At 38.6% G+C, this 20,480-nt stretch overlaps 1 protein-coding gene across 8 annotated transcripts in view; it reads right to left on the minus strand.

The window, feature by feature from the left end:
- The window catches only part of CCSER1 (coiled-coil serine rich protein 1), a 615,878-nt gene that overhangs the window by 454,712 nt on the left and 140,686 nt on the right, over nt 1-20,480 (minus strand). For all 8 annotated transcript variants that reach the window (XM_038134232.1, XM_038134233.1, XM_038134236.1 and 5 more), the window contains one exon: nt 5,744-5,864. In XM_038134232.1, the coding sequence (XP_037990160.1) occupies nt 5,744-5,864 (121 nt within the window). The remainder of the gene's footprint in view (nt 1-5,743; nt 5,865-20,480) is intronic.

The raw sequence follows: 20,480 nt of genomic DNA on the forward strand, positions 1-20,480 counted from the left end.
AACAGAGTCTGGTTTATTCTGTTTTTCCTCAAAGCAAGAAGTTACCAATTTGAGCAGCCTAGACAAGAGGCAATGTCAGGTAGTAGTTTCAACTAGTTAGCAGACAATAAACAAAGTGTTAATACTGTATTTTTACTATTTTCTGAAAAGTTTCCCATTTCAAAGGAGACATGAGTACAGCAAAATTATTTCTTTTCCCATTATGTGCAAAAAGCAATACAGGATGCACAAGGAGAACATGTGACAGACAACACAGAAAGTAGAAATTTTCAGTTCCCCTTCAAGTCACTAAATTGAGTTTAAAGAGTAACTAGCAAAATAGATAAAAGAATGTAAAAGTAGACCACTGACAGCATAAACACATTGTTTATGTTCACTCCATTTCAAAGTATCTGCCTTAAAGAAATGGATATAAATGCTACCTCTCCTACCTGTTATCACTAAAATCTAGTGCTGGAGAGTATACTGCAATCCAGCTGATGTCTCAAGTTTTTCAGCTGAGCTGGAACCACAGCTTTCAAAGTATGGTCATTCCAGGACAACACTGGGCATTCTTATTCTCTTCTGCATTGTCTCACCCACAGAGTGACACATGCTTCCATAGCCCATTGTCCCAATCATCCAGACATTAACACAGTAAAACCATCTTTTATCTGCTTTTCCAAACAAGTGTGAAAAGCATTCCTGTTTCACACCACTGAAAAATGCCTTTTTAAAGGACTGCCAGAGCAGACAGGAATCATGATGTGGACACCAGTGCCTGACAATGTGGCTGCTTCAGAGACCACACTTCACATCACCGCTGAGGGGCTGTAAGGACTTACATGGCGTTTGAGACAGACAAATGTGATTTTAAGGCCACAGAAGGACTTTGAGATGAGGTAAGTACAGGATGGAGTGGCAGGGTGGCCTGGCTCCAGGTCTGGCACATCCTAGGTAATGCATCCAGACAAAGGTTCCCACTTAGGCAAACTGTGAAGAAGCATGAACACATACTGCAGGTATCACCTCAACCCCTTTTTTACACCTTAATTCAGGCAGAGGCATCTCTCAATAACAGGATAACAACAGAAACATCAAAAATTACAGAGGTAATATAGGATCACTGTTGCTTTGAGGGGAAAGAAAATCTTCCCTGGGATTTATCAAAAATGTAAAAAAAAAATTATAGCAAAAAAAATGAAAAGAAAATCCAGAACTGATTAAGTGAAGAATAATACATAATCAGCTTGGTTTGAACTTCTTTTGAAAGAAATTAGGCACGGTTTCAAGAGTCAAAAAAGATGACCAGTCTTCTGATGCACCAATTATATACCTACAACTTGAAACTCTGAGAAAGGAAAAAACCTCCTAAATTTTGCAGTATGATTACTGCAGCTAATAAATTCAGTCTATATATGCACCAAAATCTTGCTAGATTCCAATCTGTATTGGTACTGAAGTCCTGGGTTAGCATCTGCACTAAACACTGCAGTACAGAATGGCATTAGAGCTGTAACTCTCCCCCTTAGCAGCCTGTTCCCATTAGCAAGCAGCCAGGTAGTCACTGTGATTTCAAGAAGCTTTCTCATGTATTTGATCTCACACCTAAGAGCCTTGCTCAGGTAAGTACAGTTGCAAGGTACAAGTGAAACAGCTTTGGCACAGACAGAATATTGAAAAGACTCACTACATAGGCTCATTCAGGCATTTACCAGAAAAAATTCAACTTGATCTTAAGAGTCTGAAGAACTGTCAAATGATCAGTGACATTTAGAATCATAAAATAAAATCACTGACTGTGTTTGAGTTGGAAGGAACTTTTAAAGGCCATGTTATCCAATCCTTCTGCAATAAGCAGGGACACCTTCAGCTAGAACAGGTTGCTCAGAACCCCATTCAACACCCCTTGAATGTTTCCAGGGATGGAGAATCCACAACTTCTCTGGGCAACATGCTCCAGTGTTTCACCATCCTTACTGTAAAAGCCTCCTTCCTTAAAACCAGTCTGAAATTTACCTTCTTTCAGATTAAAAACATTGAACTCATCCTACCTTTTTTTTAGGCTCTTCATCTGTAAATCTCCCCCAAAACTCAGGAAAATATTTCTGACATGAAAAAGAGTTGTCAAATTACTGTGTCTGCTTTATGACATAACAAGATTAGTAGCTCTAAGAACACTTTAACAGCAAATAATATCTCTAAGTAAAAATCAAAATCAGAAATTTGACAGCAGCTGAAGTACTAATGCACAAACCACCTTTAAATTAGCCAGCTCAGAGGGCTGCATGTTGCCATCGCTATTCCGAACTGCAGGTCAGTCATACCCAAAGAAACACATCAAATGACATAGACAACTACCAGCTTAACTTTAAATCTGATTTTAAAATGGCGCACCTGAACTTCACTATCCTTTTTTCATGCTCTACTAGCACATGAATGGTTTTCCATGCTTACCTATGAACATCACACAGCAGAAGAACATTACTCCAAGACTTGTGTGTCTTTAGACACTTCCTTTTCCACACTGGCCCCTGTAGGGCTGACCTTTCAGCCCTAGAGTTTGCCCAGTGAAGCAGAAGCTAAGTTAATTTAAAGCATAACATAGAGTTCCCTGGGCCATGCATCCTCTCCCATGCTGTCTTGTAAGAACTTGAAGAGAGGATTCCTCATGCCATTGCTCTGTGCCAGCAGCTGATTTATTTATATTAGAATTCAGATAGGAAGGACTAAAATTAGGACTCTGTAAGCAGAATTCACTGTTCAAAATGTTCCAATTGTTTTTGCATCTGGGCACCTTTGAGAACAACTGACTGATGTATCACTATGGCAACACAAAGAGGCCTCAGTAACTTGAACTACTAAGACAGCAAGAGGTTTTTAAGGCTTGAATTTCTACAAAATACAGCAAAGCTAACGCAACACCCTAGACAAAGTGGAGGGCTGAGAAAACAAAATAAGGAAGAGCTCACATTTCCTGTTTGTCACCCTAACCTCACACTGACCATTGATTTTTCTGCCTCAATGTCTGTTGTGGAGAGGAAAGACAAAAATCACAAAGGCACGCTCTTTCTCTTGCCAAATCCATTCCTGGTAATAACTGAGGTAGGGATTCTGCCCAGTGCACAAGCAACAAGTCAGCAATTACCTGGGTATCACTATGAAATTACTCCTCGATGAAATGGTTTGAGATTCCAAGAAAAAATATGGGGGGGGGGGGGAAAAGATTGGCCCTTTACTCCTGCAATCCTGATAAGAACTTATCACAGACACTAAAAATCTCATTAAGATTTGCTGCTACCACTTCTGGCACCACACCATTTGCTGCTTATAAAAAAAAATACATTAGGCAAATACATTATTTAAAGCCACTAAACAGTTTCTTTCCAAAACAAAGTAACATCATTAATCAAATATTATACAAGTAGCATTAAAAGCTTTTTCTTTTTCTTTTCCTGCCCAGTCTTCACAGCTTTTGTGTCCTGAATGTCTTGGATGTAATTTCACTGTGCCATACAAGAGAATTCTTTTTAGCTATTTGTAACTCTTTAACATTTTATTATCATTAATATGCATTTTATCTGGTTTGGATTACATACTTCCTTATGTAGCCTTAGAAAGCATTAGTTATTCTAAACATACTTTGTCCCTTTAGGGCCTGAAGGCAGAAACTTCTCCCTACAGGACCTCAATGGCTGGCTACTGCTCAGCCCTCTGTGATACGCACAATTTTTGGACATGCAAGTCAAAACCATTTGGGTACACAAAGATAAGTATAAAAATCAAAGCATCAATATTGTTCTTCACATGAATTGAGTTTTAATACTATAATCCACCCATGCAGACCAGCTCATACATGGAGTCTGCATTCCAGTCAATGGAATTCAACAAATGCCAAGGGCATGTGTGCATTGGAGACAGATGACACTGGGATACTTAGACACAGGAATTAGGATCTGTTTTGCTTCCATTAACTGGATATGAACAAAGCTATCTGCATGTAGAAAGCACAGGGTGAAATGCAAGATGAGTATGCTCATATTTCATTCATAATGCTGGAAATTTTCCTGAAGCTGCATGCTTTCACCTCCTCCCTACAATTACTCTGAAGGTTTCTACAAAATTTGCCAAATTCCAGTTGCAAACTTTTCCCAGCAAAATGGTTCTGTTTAATTTCAAATATACTTGTCAGAAACGTTGGCTTAAAGACACTTAGACACTGATATAGTTTCATATGGAGAAGTTCAAACACATTTAATCTGTTTAGGCACAATCTTGTTCCTCGTTGAAAGAATTCCAGGTCGTATTTTTAAACATTAGTATTGGAAGAGTAGCAGAGGTTAGAGCATGTTTCTGAGACCTCTGAGTGCTTAGGAAAAGTTATGTTTGCGTTCTTAGAAGATAACACTAATCAGGCTGTAAAAAAAAAAAAAAAAAATCCAAACATGCTAAACATCTGGGAGATGGCTTCATTTAGCACAAGCTAAACAGATATCAGAGTTTCTTACTTTGAATTCATAAGAGAATTTCATCACAGTAGATGAAAAAGCCAATCAAACAACAGTGCAGGTTTCCCTTTTAGTGAAGACAAGAAAAAATGTTCTATGCGGCTTTGAACTAACCAGAGAGATTATTCTGGGTTTCAGCACAGTATTTTACAGTCCATTGCCTTTCCAATCTCTTGGTATTCAGAGAACCACACAACAGAAGCACGACAACAATTAGATACTCCCAGCATTTTAAACATAAGGCCCTTGCAATAATACCCAGACTGTAGGTAACTGTGTTAAATTTTAAATACAGGTAGTCTAGATGAAACGGGTTTATCACCACATTGAAAAAGATACAACAGCCAGATACAGATTTGAAATCATAGATCTGTAGCAAGACCACAACCCATCTAATCTACTCTAATCCACCAGTGGTGTTTTGGATGTTTCAGGGATTTTGGGGATGTGGGGGGATGTTTTAATTTTCTTACAGTAATAGGCATGCAAGCCAGGACTTCGCAGAAAATTTTAAAGCTAAACTTGTACATACCAAGAGAAGCAGAAAACTGAACATAAATGAACAGGAATGATGCTATCCATTGTCGTATTTTTAATACCTTCCACACTTTCAAAGGCATAGACCTCAAGTTTGTGTAGCGATAAAGCCTTACAATTGTGTTTTCTTTCTTTTCATGAAAACAAAATTACTTTTATTCTCCAAGGACTCAGTCATTAAGAAATAACCATCCTGCCTGGTATTGCAAGGCAAATGTTACTGCACGCTCTGATTTTCACCTAATGTAAGATACCAAAATACACTGTAATTAAGTAAACAAAATTTCCCTAGAAGAATACACAACCACACTTTTGAAGATGCCTCTTGTGACACAGAGGTACAATGGTCACCGGAAAATACTGAAATATAGCAGATGAGCTGAGCATATACAAATCACCCTCTTTATAAAAATCAACTACTTGCAAGACTGAAAGGACTATTTAAACAAAAAGAATCACCTTATCAAACCCTTTTAAAAGTCAGTTTCTCGGCATATAAAGGCCGATTTCCTCTATGTATGTCATTACCAAAAGTCTTGGGGAAAAAAATGTAGGCTAAGGAACAAGAGCAGCAGCTTAGCCTCAGGCCACTTTCTACTTTTGGGAACACCTATGAAAGCCTGGATGAAAGAGAAAGGATCTATGCATATCCCTGAGAAGGAATCTGGCCTGGTGTTCAAACTGCACTTGTAAAAGACCATGTTACTTGAATAACTCACTGTTTGGACACATCAGGCATTATCATCTGTTCTTTTTTCCTTGTATCCACTGTCGTCTCTACAGGGGTGAGTACTACAGCAGCACATGACACTATTGACTGGTATGAGTCTTCCCGGCACACTGCAAAGATAAAAAGTATCAGTGTTAAACAGTGAACTCAGTTTGCACTTGAAAGGAAAAGAAAAAAAAAAGAAAAAATCCTAGTCCTACTGTGATAAACAAAAATGCAAATAATTAATAATACTTCACTGTGGCCATATGCAATGACAATGCCATTATTTTTCACATTTTCAAACGTGCTTACTTTGCACATTTTTTGCCATTGACTGATCTTCACTAAGTTTTACCTAGCACAAGATCTGCTCTAGCTCATTGGTGCGTCTCAGTCCTAAAAACACTTACATTTCATAAATTACATCAGAGTTTGATTCACTTCTTAATTCTTTTTCATGACAGACTGAAAATAAGGGTGAAAATAATGGGTGGTTTCCAGGCAAACCTCCCATCTTCAAGAATTTTATACTTTGTAGGAAAACAGATTATGTTTTACCTTTAACTGTTATGACTCACTTTACTCCAAAAAACCCAAATCCAAACGGTCTAGAAATGATATCTGATATACTGACTCATGCTTTCTTTTAATAAAAATTGTATCTGCATTACTGCGCTGAATGTTAGAAGTCAGACAGTATTTAGAGCTAGAAGAATGATCACACACTTGAGCTGAGCATTTGGCTCAATTAGAACTAATAAATGAATACCCAAAAGTTTCTGACCTCTGAATAGACAATTATATTACAATTCATAAACATTCTTAAAATGCTAATTTTAAGTGTCACTAGTAATTCAGCTTTTAGCAGTGACCAGTGAATTTGAAGCTATAGATTTCCTTTACAGCCAAGGCACAAAACAAACGAAAACTGGAATTAAGAGTTGGTTTCATTGAACATAGCATGACAGCTTCTTATCTTACATTTGGTACTTTAACGTATTATATACAAGCAAGAAGAAATGTGGGGCCCGATGTTTAAACAGTATTTTAAAGACACACAGTATTTTATAACATACAGAACACTTTTATAAAGAGTGAACACGTGCCCCCAGAGCCAATAACATAGCCTGTAAAACCAGAATGACTGTGGCAAATTCTGAGCAATTCAAAGCCAGAAAGAACACATTTCACAAGTACATACATTTATGCAAGACCGGTACAGCTGGGAACTTTGAACTGTGACATTGATTTATTATTATTCCATTCTCCACAATCATGTGCCTCCTTATTGCCTACGGACAACACATGTCTGGCATAGCCTATGCTCCCCTTACAAAAGAAGCAAAACTGGAGTAAAACTTCACCCATCTTGACCTGACTGGGTCAAGAACAGCTGACTGTGCCATTTTACCCCGAGGGCATGAATTACCTTCAGCCCAAACTCAGTACACACCAACAGGACATACTGGTACTCCACAAATACCCTGAAACACTAACAGGAACAGGTCAGGTCGGGGCTGGATATTTCTACAAAGGCCTTTTTTTTGCTTTCTGAGCACTTCTGAGCCATACAGCAAGCAGCACAAATGGCTGGAGCACAGGCAGCTCTGCCAGGCAGGAAACCTTTTGGGGAGTGCTTGTAATTGTGTTTAATTTATCTGATGTTGTCCAGCACTGTTTATGCTTGTGTTTTAAATATTAATGTGCACACTGTGCTGAGTGACTAAGCCACCTAAGATGCCCAGTATCTTACCTTGCCTTCCTTTTTTCTTCGGAATCAGCATTACTCAATACTTTGTCACTATCATAGACACACATTTCCAAAAGACAGTCATACACAAAGAGAACTTGATATGTTGACTGCAGGCATGCAAGTAGGATTTCTGTTATAGCCTGATGCACAACAGATTTAGATAAAACTAATGCAAAATATATTGAACTAAAGAGATAGCATAAGGAAAAAAAAATGGAATTGTTGGTGATTTTACATCCTACTATATTATGTATGACCAGCAGACCATCTACTAGCATGATTCTGCTGGGTAGGCACCAAGTAATTTATAAAACAGTATTTTCTCATTACAATCAGCAGCTGAATATGTGCAAAAAAGAACATTAATGTCTCTTTGTCTCTTCATTTACAGTCAAAGAATTGCAAAAAAACAGGCTTATCATAGCGCATCAGTGATATTCAGCACCTAAGTTTTAACCAGAAACACTGATAAAACAGAGCATAAAAGATGAAGCAAGTACACATTTTTCTTCAGAAGACCTGTATTACTACTAAAGCATCAAGTTATTACTTTAGAACTTGTAAAAGGTCTGGTGACAAGCATCACAGGGGAGGGTTTGCTTAGATCAGGCACTGTCCATCAGAGCAGATAAAAGAGGGAATCGTGAGTAACAAAGAAGACACTGCAAGTCTCCCACTCTTTACAGAAATTTTATGAATGAATAAAACTGAAATTGCTTTTGTTTAATAATTAATGCAATCCAGGAGTTGCATAATCCCCTAATTTACAGCTGAAGACAAACCCAGTGGTCATCCAGTGATTGCAGCTCATGGAATGTATTATCCCCCCATTCTAGACAGCAATCCTCTTGGGTCTCGGTTTTGAAAATCACTACAATTCCTCCTTTTTATCTCAACTCTGGGCACAGTCGTAAGTCATTATGGGACACTATAATTAACTAAAATGTCATGAAGTAGAGATGGCACAGCTGCAAGTAATTTTCACCTACTGGAAGAGTGTATGCTCTTACTATCTGTTCATAACTTGCATTAAAATAATGAGAACATGCTTGAATGTGGACTCTCAACTTTAACACTAACAGGGATGGGCACTGTTTTATGTAAGACTTTTCACATTTTACATTTCAAACTCAACTCTAAAGCATAGCTTTATTTCTACAACTTCATTTTTTAATCTACGAGCACCTTACCCTACCCCAAAAAAGACCATTTACGATGTCTACACACTATACTCTTTATTATTGAAATCTGTTCAATCCTCAAAATATCACAAACATCAGAAAAACAATTACTCTAAGGTATCTCTCCTTTTAATCATAAATCCTCTCACGTGTCAAACTTGTTCCTTAACATCCAGCAAGAACTTAAAAATTTAGCCTTCTACATGAACTGGTAAGGAAAGCAAAATTTTCAGTCATCTCAGTTCGTGTTTGGCAAAGCCATCAGTATAATCAGCTGTCTCAGCCTACTATATTATTCCTGATGCAGAATGGTGGAAAAAACTGTACAAGTTGTCAACAACAGGAAAATTCAGCCAATTTTATACTACCTGTAGCAGTTTCTTTAAGAAACTAACATTTAGTATCTCAGAAAATTTTATACACTGACTATCTTCAGAAAAAAAAAAGCAATTTGCATGCAAGTGAGATGGTATTTTTCAGTCCTTTATTCACAACTCAACCATTACATGAACAAGCTAATAATTGTAGTGAAATAACACAACTGGAGAAATATCTGTGTGTTATCATTACAGAAACATATTTTTCTTCGTGAAACAAAAGACACTACCTACAAATTACAAGTCATGTAAAGGAGTACTCGACAGAAAGGGAAAACAAACAGTCTTAACTTCATAGACTACTATTATAAAAGATCTGCACTACTTTGGAAGCTGCACGGTTTCTCCCCAGATCCTTTGGTTTAATGATGCATGCAGCTTGCTTTCTTCCATCGCCAAGTGTTTTAAAAGTACCCCATATATTTATCACTAGGAGTGCTGGCTTGGATTTACCCTAGCTGGTTTAGGCAGTCCCAGAACATCAGTCACTATCAAAACAGATCTTTACATCTGGAGAAGAAAAACATTAGGTTTTTTTTTTTCTTTGCTGTTTCTTTCAAGAACAATGAGAATGACTAATTAAACATTTTTTTCTACTTTGAACCAACCACTGAAAAATTTTTAATTCCCTAAATAGTAGGACAGTAGGAAGCCTTCAACAGCTACTGAATAGAAATGTGTTTCTCCAGAGAATAAAAAGATTTTTAAGCTCTAGGGATGTCATTTACACCATCTATTTCAAACACTTAATTGTACACACTTCCCTCCCCCTTTTTTTTTAACTGAGGAGAAAGACAATCTGGTTATCACTGCTTGCTATCAAGAAAAAAGTCTCCCTTGACACAAGATGAAATTAGCAGCAAGTAGTACCTGCTTAGAGAAAACAGAAGGGAAATGTTCATATGCAGTGTGCAGTGAAGCATAAGGGAATCATGACATAGGGACACAAAAACAGTGAAGTATTTCTGGATTTCAGAAATCTGGGCACTTACCCTGACAATCCAAAGTATTTACATTTATGCTTATGAAATTTAAAATTATCAGCTCTCATAATTCAAGAGACAGATCAAATCTGGAAACAGATGCTGTTTTATACCCAAAATCCTTCTGCTTTGGTAAACAACTAGGCAAGCAGCCAGGAGCATGGAAGGCATTAAATGCTTTACCCTGAAAGATCAGTCAGCTGCCACTGTAGGAGATGGGGGACTAGAGCATGAGGGAGCAACACCTGGATGCCAAGTATCCAATCCCACATCCCTTTTACTACTGAAGGCCAGACATGATGTTTTAATAACTCTGGAACACCAACTCTCATTGCAGGCACTGAACATTTTGGCACATGGTTTCCTAAATTCCTCTCTGCCATGAAAAGGCTCAGGAAATGAGTCACCCTCTGAGGTACTCTGAACAAAGGACAAGAAAGAGCTGCAAAATATATAACCCCTATACAGGTTACTCAGACAAAGGAAATTCAGGACAAACAAGTGTTACACTTAAAACCGAGCTTGTGCAAAAACAAACAAGCTAACTAAACCCACACCACAAATACACCAACCAACCAAAAAGGAAGGGTAGATACACCATAAATTCATCCAGTATATGAGAACAAGTAAAGAGCTGAGGAAAGAACAAAAAAACATTTACAACATGCAACTCAAGTTATTTTGCCAGGAAAGCTGCTGACATTAGAAATAGCACATAAGAGAGGATCTTGAAATCCAGTCTATTAATTCTGGTATGTCCAGGAAGAACTGTGACGAGCCACCATGTTAGTCCCTTCCTCACTGCACAGATATGGCCTCCGATAGTCCTAGGTCACTCAGAGGGCTCAGAAAAGAGCCAGCATTCTGATTTGTCTCTCCATCAACCCCAAACATCACCTACACGAAACACTTCAGCAAAACCAAGTGTATGAATTCAGTTCCATACCCTGTTTCTCAGCCCCAGAAACACAATAAAGTCTTCTACTACTTTTTTATTAAACCCTAATGCCCAAGGAGACTTTCAGTCTCTTTAAAACAACACAAAAGGTCAAGGTACTTTATGTGAAAGGTATTTTTGCCCATCTACTTATATTAGAAAAAGCTCAATATTAAAAAAAAATAATAAAAAGACCTAATTTTCCTGCTGCTTGATCCTAGATGTGATGATGGTCTTTGGAGAAAAAAAAAAGGAAACTAAATGAATCTCTATTTTTTATTAGTTCAACACTTTTTCTAGGGCCTCTTGTTCCCTAGAAACAGCTACATTTCACAATATTGGCCAAGTGAATACTTAAGAGAATGAGTGTATATGCTCACAGTCCCCAAAGGGTTTGCTGTAATAATTTTGCAATAAAACCACAGGCCTGATTGTTAAACACAACATAGTCACAATCAGAAATTTTGTAATAGCAACAATTACAGGCCCATTTTAGGCAAATGAATTACTTTCTATCAGGTTCTTACGTTTCATGGCTCTTGTACCCAAAGGCTGCACACACATATCTGCTTTGTGCTATCTACACTGCACACAAGCATGAAGGGTACAAAATGCAGCATTAAGGAGGAGCCAGGGAATTCCTCTTACACACCAGCAGTTCTGCAGTGATTATCTGCACCCTTGGATTATCTGCAGCCTTTGTCCTAAGTTTGTTTGTTGTCACTGTGATGACAGTGACAGTAAGAGCCACAAACTTTGGGTCGGGTGACTTGTACCCCATGCATAAGAAATGAAACTCTAATTTTTCCATGTTCATGCATGATGGCATGCCGAATGAAAGGGTATGCCCTGATTGCCTAAGGACCGACCCTATAGACATCGCAAGGGATGGAAATACCAACTCCTAAAATAATCACAAAGGCAATGACAAAACTGATGACCCACTTCTTGCACACTTTCTGTTAACTCTACTGTATTGAGAGAACGACTGCAGTTTGGTTTCTCCTGGGGCAGAAAGATGCCACAGGGTAGCACCTTGACTCCTGACCAATCTTCTCAAGCAGCCTCCCGCAGCTTACAGTGACTGGCAGACCTTCTTCTACAAAGTGGTTGTGCTGGTATTTACTAATCCTCAGGGATTTCATGGATTTGTTCAGTTACTTATGCTCTTGCATGAACCTGTAGTATTCACAATGTCCTATAGACTTCCAAAGCTGAATATAGCTTATGTGAAGAAATATTCCCATCGGTCCACTTTGCCACCAGCTTGTTTCATCTGACTCCCCCAGTTCTAGTCTTGGAGAAGACAATGCACAAATTCCCTCTTCACCTTCCACTCTACATTTTACAAACTTCTTTTGGATACTTAGCCAGCCATTTCTTTTACAGGCTGCATTATCTGCATGTGTTCCTGTTTAAAACCTGTTCCATAGTTCTGGTCACCCTGCTGACCTCTCCACAACTAACCATTCGTTGTTGAAGTTCCTGCAATGATGGATCGCTGTAGCAAGGCCAGGAGAAAATCTAACTGCATTTCCAGAAAATTAAGTGGGTTAGTTTTTCAGCTGTAGCTACTGTACAACTAAAACATTCTAAGTACATCTATTTGTGCTTGGGGCTGCTTCTGAGATACTTTCTTATTCACAGTGAACTACTTAAAGCAAATATTGTTCCAAGCAGCCTACACTGGAATAATCAGCCTTTATTTTTAAAGGCATATTCTGTATCCAGTACATAGATATCACTTCTCAATGTCAAAAAGCATTGGTTAAGTGTTAATAATAGAGCTTTTAAAATGACTACTAACTTTCATTAGCTTTTGGCAGCACTATCAGTCAGGATGATGTCACAGGCCTGTATTTTTAGCCCTTTAGTCTATGACTTGTTCTGTGACACAAGCATGAATAAGAACTAATGTGCATAAATACACAACTGTGTGAGGGAAAGGTCATAATGAAAGACTAATGATCTGAATCCCACCAATCGTATCTAATTCTGCCAAATTCCAGGAAGCCTCATAATTTAACAGTAAGAATATCTATTAGAATAAAAAGTGGAGGCTTAGTCATTTGGTCTAGGATGCGTGGTGGTAATCACCACGTGGGCCAAACAAGTGAATCCATTTATTCCCAAAGACTCTGAAGACAACTGGTTAAATTCATTAATTTAATTTACCATAGAATACAGCTGCAGGTTGGTTCATGGGGGAAATGAGGCTCACCCAGACCTCCCCTACTGGTAGCCTCTGCCATTCTTGGCAAAGCTGCCTCACTGGGTCGTAAGAACAAAAAACACTGCAGGTCCTAGGTGATGGAAGAAAACATAACAGCCCAAAACTCCAGTTTTCCAGTAAGAATGGAAAAGGTAGTACTGAAATTCCTAGTTTCAGGTTCAAGCATAAAGCCATGCCCTGGTAATAGCCCCAAGGTACCATGAACTGGGAAACCTTTGTCTCTCTCACTATAGGATGTGGAGGAAATCCCAACAGGGACACCACCAGCTGCAAGAGCTGTCTGCCTAAAAGTTCTTTTTTCAGCCAAGAGAAGAATAATAGTTTTAGTTCTGCTTTTGATCACATTTGGGTTTCTATTTATGTTATGCGATGCCTTCAAGAAAAGGAGAGAAAAAGGAGTGACTGTGACACTGGCATCTTAAAAGAAGGCATATAAAAAGGCCTGCAGGGCATTTCTGTAGGCATAATACAATCCCCTGAAGGAATGACTACTCTAACAACAATATCCTCGACTGTCACTCACTGCAAGTAAAACTGTCAAAACTCAATAGCAAGTGTTTTCAGGAGCACAGTCTGCTGGCTTCAACTATTATTCTTGGCCTAGATGAAATAAAGACTGACAGGCAAGCAAGATTAATTTATTGTGTTTTGTATTGAATGGCTGTAGTCATAAGAAATTTACTTCAGCAATTAATACACAGACAAACCTCCAAAAGTACAGTTTCCCAAGAGAAATTATTAAATAAAATCACAACACCAGGTTTCAGCGCAGATTCTGAAAGCTCACCAGGAAAATTACACGTGGTATTTTTGTTTTGCAGGAGTATGAGGCTACTTGGCTTTCTATAATAGCCGTGCTGGCAGTCACCAGCAGGAGCACCAGGTACAGCTGCCAGTAGAGCCGTACAACTTCTCAGCTGCAGAACGACAGCCTTTGTCAACCCCAGTGACAAGCAACTCAGTGATCAGTCCCTACAGCAGCACATTGGTCATAGCCATTCTAGACTCATTCCTGCCTTCACAGAAGTCACTCACATACCAAGTATTAGAAATTTACACCAGACATTGAAACATATTCTTCTGTAACAAAGAAGATCTCACTCTTTGCTCAGGGAAGATATTTTCCATATTTATTATAAAATGCAAGTAATTTATTTTACACCTTTGCTCTCTTTAAGGTGATTCACTCATATAGGAAAGCAAATTTCAGCCCAAGTGTCTCTGCAGTCATTTAACAATCCTACAAATCAGCATGCAGAAGCAAGCAGCTGGCTGCTGCGCCAGCTGACAGCTCCAGTGAAACCACGAAGCAGGGGAGAAATGAACAAAGTGGGCAGGTAATCCTAGTAATCCTGCATACCTATCACCCACAGTCTTACCACTCAGTACTCCCACAGCAAAGGAACGTGCCAGCAGGAGCACCTAGTGAAAGACCTCTGAACCAAGAGGGGAAATGGAGAGGCTTTAAGGAAGAGCAGGTTAAATAATGGGTTAAGACAGAATACACAACACATTCCTCCTGTGGGCACCTATGGCAGGCACCCATTAAACCGGGGTGTGAAGGAAGAACACTTGGATGTTCAAAGGGGCTGTCAAGTGAAGGCTCTTCACAGGTGCGTTGTGACAGCAAGCAAAGACAGACTCCAGAAGATAATCAGTCCAGCAATTTCCTAGGCTGTGCTCACAGCTTTTCATGCAGTACCAGGGAAATCATGTTCACAAGTTGGCTACGTGACAAGAAAGGTTAGTGGCAGTTGTGGAATGATACAAAGCCTCCCATGCCACAAAGAAAACTGAGAAAGAGAGTACTATTTGATGTACCTGCAGTTTTAAAAGCCTGCCCATTTGCACAGCTTGCAGATTTTGCTATGCTTTGTACTCACTGCATTTGATTGACGACATTTAAAGGACAAGTGAAACTACTGGGATCATCTGATCTGACATGTGGCACAAGCACATCCTTTGGTTCTTCCAAAAGTTCAATATTATAGTCCTGATGCAGAACTTTGAAGAGTTCAGGTCACTGCTATGCTAGGTTTGTAAGTGATCTGAGGAATTCTTCCAATTAATGGTCAAACTAACAGCATAATTTTTCCAATTGATTTTCAGAAGTACAGACTTCTAGCCATCCATCTATGCTGCAGATAAAGCATATGCCAAGTAATATAAATGCATCTTTCTGAAAAGCAGTAGAACAATTGATCATTATGTTGATGACTGTTCACACTTTCTCTAAAAATCTCAACTATTCTAAAAAAAAAAAACCAAATTCACTAGGGCTTGAAATCCAACCAAGTTTTGAGAGCAATACATTTTACCTTAAAGACAAATAAAGTGAAAGAGGAATAGATTATGCTTGGCAAAAATGGTCGAGATCAAAATGATGGGAATGTGAGACAAGCTCAGCAATCTTGAAGAGCCATTAAACAAGATGATTATAACAAATATTGTTTAAATGGAGGCCAATGCAGGATTACAGCCCTAGAAAAAAAAGAATGCAGGCTATCACTATGCCTCTGAAGTGCAGTTTTGGTTCAGAGCAAACCATCAACCCAGTGTGCTGCCACTGCAAAAATGTCCAACATAAGCATTGGCTATGAACATGGCATTGGTGACTCTGAAGTCACTGAAGGCAGGCTCAACTCGGTTACCAATCCAACTTCTCAAAAAGATGACTGAAAGATACACTACACTGTATGTGATCCTGCATGGGTGAAAATTCCAGACTTCCCCAAATAAGAAGTCATCAAACTAGAGCATTAAAAGCAATTAAATTATTGGGGGAAAAAACCCACACACTAAACAAAATTGGTGACTGTCTACAAACATATTTAAATTAACAGTAAAACTAAGATGTGTGTTTGTCAAATATATATTTTAAAGTTGCACAGCACAACTTGGCAAAGTATAATCACCTTGCTGTTTGGGAGGCTGGACTTGATGAACAGAGGTCTCAATCTGTTAGACTGACAAACGTTGGTTGTTCCATGTCACACTTCAAGGGTGTGACATAAATGCTCCAGTTGTACTGACCATTAAGCTGGTGTTTTTAATTATACAAACCGTCATGGCAAGCAAAATAGCATTAGCATATATAGATGCATTTTGGACGCTGTTTTCTTTAAGAAAGTTACCTAAACCATTTTCCCCTAGCCCTAATTTTCAAATCTGATATTGATATTTACACTGCAGCCCCAAAGAACACAATGGAGGGAAAAAAGAACCACATATCAGAAAATGAGATATAAAACTACATGGGGTAATTCCTTCAAAAAAATATTTTCCTCTGCATAGGCAAAAACATGCAGATATCTGTTAACTGGCACCCATATGAAAATGTCTGAAAACTTGAGAGAGGACCACCACAGGGCAACAATGCACCATTCATACAGACTGATGCTGCAAACAGAAAAACCAGAACTCAGTTGTGTCCACCCAGGCCTGTATTACATTTGTTCTAACCTCATTAAACATCAAAAAAATTACCAAAGAAGAGTAATTCCAATTCCTAACATGAATCAAAAAAATTTTTGACTTGCTAAGAAATTCAGTTGCTTCTCTCTGTGTTATGGTGAAGTTCTCCACAGAAGGCAGTCATACAAACCTTGGAAGCAATGCAATACCTAAAGCCAAGCCATTACAAATTCATCAGCTTCTGTTTGGATTCTACCAGTGATATCAAATGCAAAGCAAAGAATGAACAAACAAGTCAGTTTTCTTTTAGTGACAAACAACAATTTGGAGACTAGATAATAAGAAAATAAACATTTGCATATTATCCCTCTACTTTGATTTAAATACCTTTCCTCTGGTTTTGGCTCTGAAAAGGAAATAGTGTCATTTAGTGGTCAGGTAGATTTGCTGCACTTTTTAAACTGAATGCAGTAGTGCACATTGACAATATTAGGACAGGAATTGCAAATGCTGAGCGTTGACACAGTCACAAATACTGTTGTTTTTACTTGAGAAAATACTGCAAATTTTTTTTTTGAGAAGTATGTTGCTTTATTCAAAGCATGATTTAGAACCTGCCCTAAATATTTTAGCCGTGTCTCCCTCAACAGTAAAGAACTACATGCTGTTCCTCCTGCTCACCACCAGGTGATAAACCAGGCTCTGAATGTTATGATTACAGAAGAGGATACTGAGAAATTCTGTAGGAGCTGGCAGGCAGGTTAACTCAAAAACCTGTTCCACAGAAAAAGTCATTATGTTCTAAATCAGCAGAAGATGTATAGAAAATAGGAATAAAATCTACATTACCGATTTTCAGTGAATAACACTCCAGCTGAAGATAAAAATTAAATGGCCAGATTCACCTGCAGCTTTCACTGGATTTACCAGCCTCAGAATTTCTGAACCCAAGATGTTTAAATAGAAGCAAAAAGATGAAATCTCCATTGTCAAATAGCACCATTTGTCAAAGCAGATGAAGAGTGTTCATGAATATGGAAGACTGGTTGGGCATCTGTGAATCCAGCAAAATCTGGCCTAATGACTATTTAAATAGTGACAACACATTCACAGCCCCATGTTCCGCTTTCCCTTGAGAAATCTTCCATCCTTACTTCAGATGTCATGCCAGAGGCATCCAAAGAACCAGTCAAGTACAACAGATCCTCCTGAAAGTTAGCTGAGTGCAAGTGGACCAGATTTCTAGAGGAACCTAAAAATTAAGACAAACCACTTTTTTCCTAATCCACAGTGATTCTGGAGTGATCTTTTACCTACAACTGCATATCAGGGGATGTGGCCTTTTAAAAACTCAGCTATATACATCAGCCTTCACTGCTTGCTTCAAGGGACAAGACTCTCCCTTACTGCATATTTATGCAGCTGGCTCCTAAAGGGTGGCCCACAGAAACAACACATGCACAAGGAAGTCCAGGCTCCAGAAAAGCTGTAACCTACATAGAGAATCAGAACAAATTGGCTCCAAAGTTTCTAAAGCATAGAGCACTCAATGACATCGCTCCATTCTCAGCCAAATGTCAACAGCCATCCCCTGCACAACATAATTTAAACCCTGGCACTCACTGGGAGGAGCCCCACTAACCTCAAGAATACTCCAGACACCAGGGCGCAAAGGTTATCCTTGTCTCTTCAGAGGGAGGGCGACTAATGACATCTTCAGTATGCAGAGCGCTTCTTTGCGTTTTGGAGCACACGGCCACCAATTCTGGAACCTCCTTCCCACCAGTTCTCTAAGCCACTGCACTTAAGAACGCAATTTACTTCACTCTCTACTGAACAATTATGCTCTTAGCTGATTAGAATTTAAGAGCAGGCCTAAGATTAACACTTGACATTTGCTAGAAGCCCTCAAATTTAAAAACGAGAATTATTTGGAAGTCACCCAATATTTTAAGTATCATATGTATTAACCAAAATAAAACTTCACTTCTGATAAAATCTTAAATATAAATGTTATGTACTGCAGTTAATCTACAAAAATATACAAAATGTAAAGATCCAAAAGGTGAAGGAAACACACTTAATACATCATCTTCCTTAAAATCACCTCTTATAATTGTCCTATATCGTTAATTTGTATCCACTAGTGGCATTTGAACTAGCTAGATGCTTTATACACTCAACAGCATAAAAAAGCTGGGGAATCAGCTATCTAAATTATCTTTATTGCATTTGAAAGAGTAATTCCTGTACTCTGATGTGAGAAGTCATGCATAAAATGTGCTAAAGCACCCATTTAGATCTAAAAAGTGGGCAACATATTTTCTACTCAACAAAGATATCTCACTGCATGCTTTTACTTTTTCTTCATATATTCACTATCTCGTTACTGGCTTTGGTGTCAGAAGTACTGCCTAGTTTAAGAATATAAAGCATAAAACACGGTTAGGAGATAGCTGCACTCCCCTGAGATTAAACACCTGACCAAGGTTTCATTTGACTACATTTCCCTGTCAGCCTCTGAACCAGTGTTTCAGCAATGTAGAGGGCAATGATTATGTACAGAACTGCTACCCACAGATGAAAATGCTAAGAAAAGAGCAATACGTTAAAATTTTAGATTGACCTTACTTCTGAATTCCAAGCATCTATTTTCATTTTTAGATCTGCTAAAGGATTTGTTAAGGAAATGTGTTTGTAATACCAAGTAATACATTAAACATTTTGCAGCCTGTCACTGCTGAGACAGCAGAATGACTGTTCTACCTAACTAGCAAATGATTCCCAGAGCTGTACTGTCAGTATTAATGATGTCAGAACATAAAAATATGAAAAAAAGGCAAGATTGCTTTACATAGTCATGGCTCCTTCTGATAGAGCAGGAAGCAAAGGTTGCACAGTAAGGTATGGGTTCACTGCAGCTTCACATAGGATATATGTAGCCACCTCATCACACAAGAAAGGTCAAGAAAGACAGAAAGACCAGCACACTCCTTCCTCCTCAATCCCTTGGAATTAATGTAACAAGTAGCTGAAGACCGAAAACTAAGTCAGGACAACTACGGGATCAAGGCTGACTATGTAGATCTCAAATACTGTGGGATACATGAAAGTTTCCTTCTTAGATAATTAATTTAAACTATTAGCAAACAAAACTAGCCAAAAAGTGGCTCATTTTCAAGATGGTGGAAGTCAGGATTTCTGGCTTTATCAGCCAGAACTAACAGCCCTCAGCTTGGTGTCTGAGTTAGCAGCTAAAACCTATGGGGCAGGAAGTTTCTACTCGTTCTGGGCGGTCACACTTATGTTACCCTTTGTGGTTTTTCTGTTGGCATAGCTTTGAAGAACACAGAGGAAATAGCTTGTATTCCAGTTGAGAGCAAGAGAACTTCGCAAATTACAAGGAGTTAGCAAACCAGAAAGAAACTGTGAGTTGATACAATTTCTACTCCAGTTTCTTTGTTCAGCAACAGGCTTATGTTAAAATCATCCAGCTATGCCTCTGAATTAAAAAAAAAAAAAAAAAACAAACCACTGCAGTGAAAAGGTGTATACAGAGTGTACCAAATGTAAAACCTTCTGTAAAATCCAGGATACAGCTGATGTGCCCAGTAGCTGTTCTCAACAGGAGTTTCCCACACCTCAGTTAAAGACTAACATGAAGATGTAGATCCTGCTGTGGCACTTAAGCATCCATGAGGTCCTGCTGATGTATAGAGACTGTACAGTCAATCACAAGACACACACACTGAGCTCTGCTCTCTCTTCCTGGCTTGTGGAATACCCAACTTGCCACAAATATAAAGAATATGAAGAAATATTTCTAAATTAAGGCATCAAAACCAAACTGAAATTTAGCCCAGAGA

Source organism: Motacilla alba, chromosome 4, assembly GCF_015832195.1.
Source record: "Motacilla alba alba isolate MOTALB_02 chromosome 4, Motacilla_alba_V1.0_pri, whole genome shotgun sequence".
Classification (NCBI taxonomy): domain Eukaryota; kingdom Metazoa; phylum Chordata; class Aves; order Passeriformes; family Motacillidae; genus Motacilla; species Motacilla alba.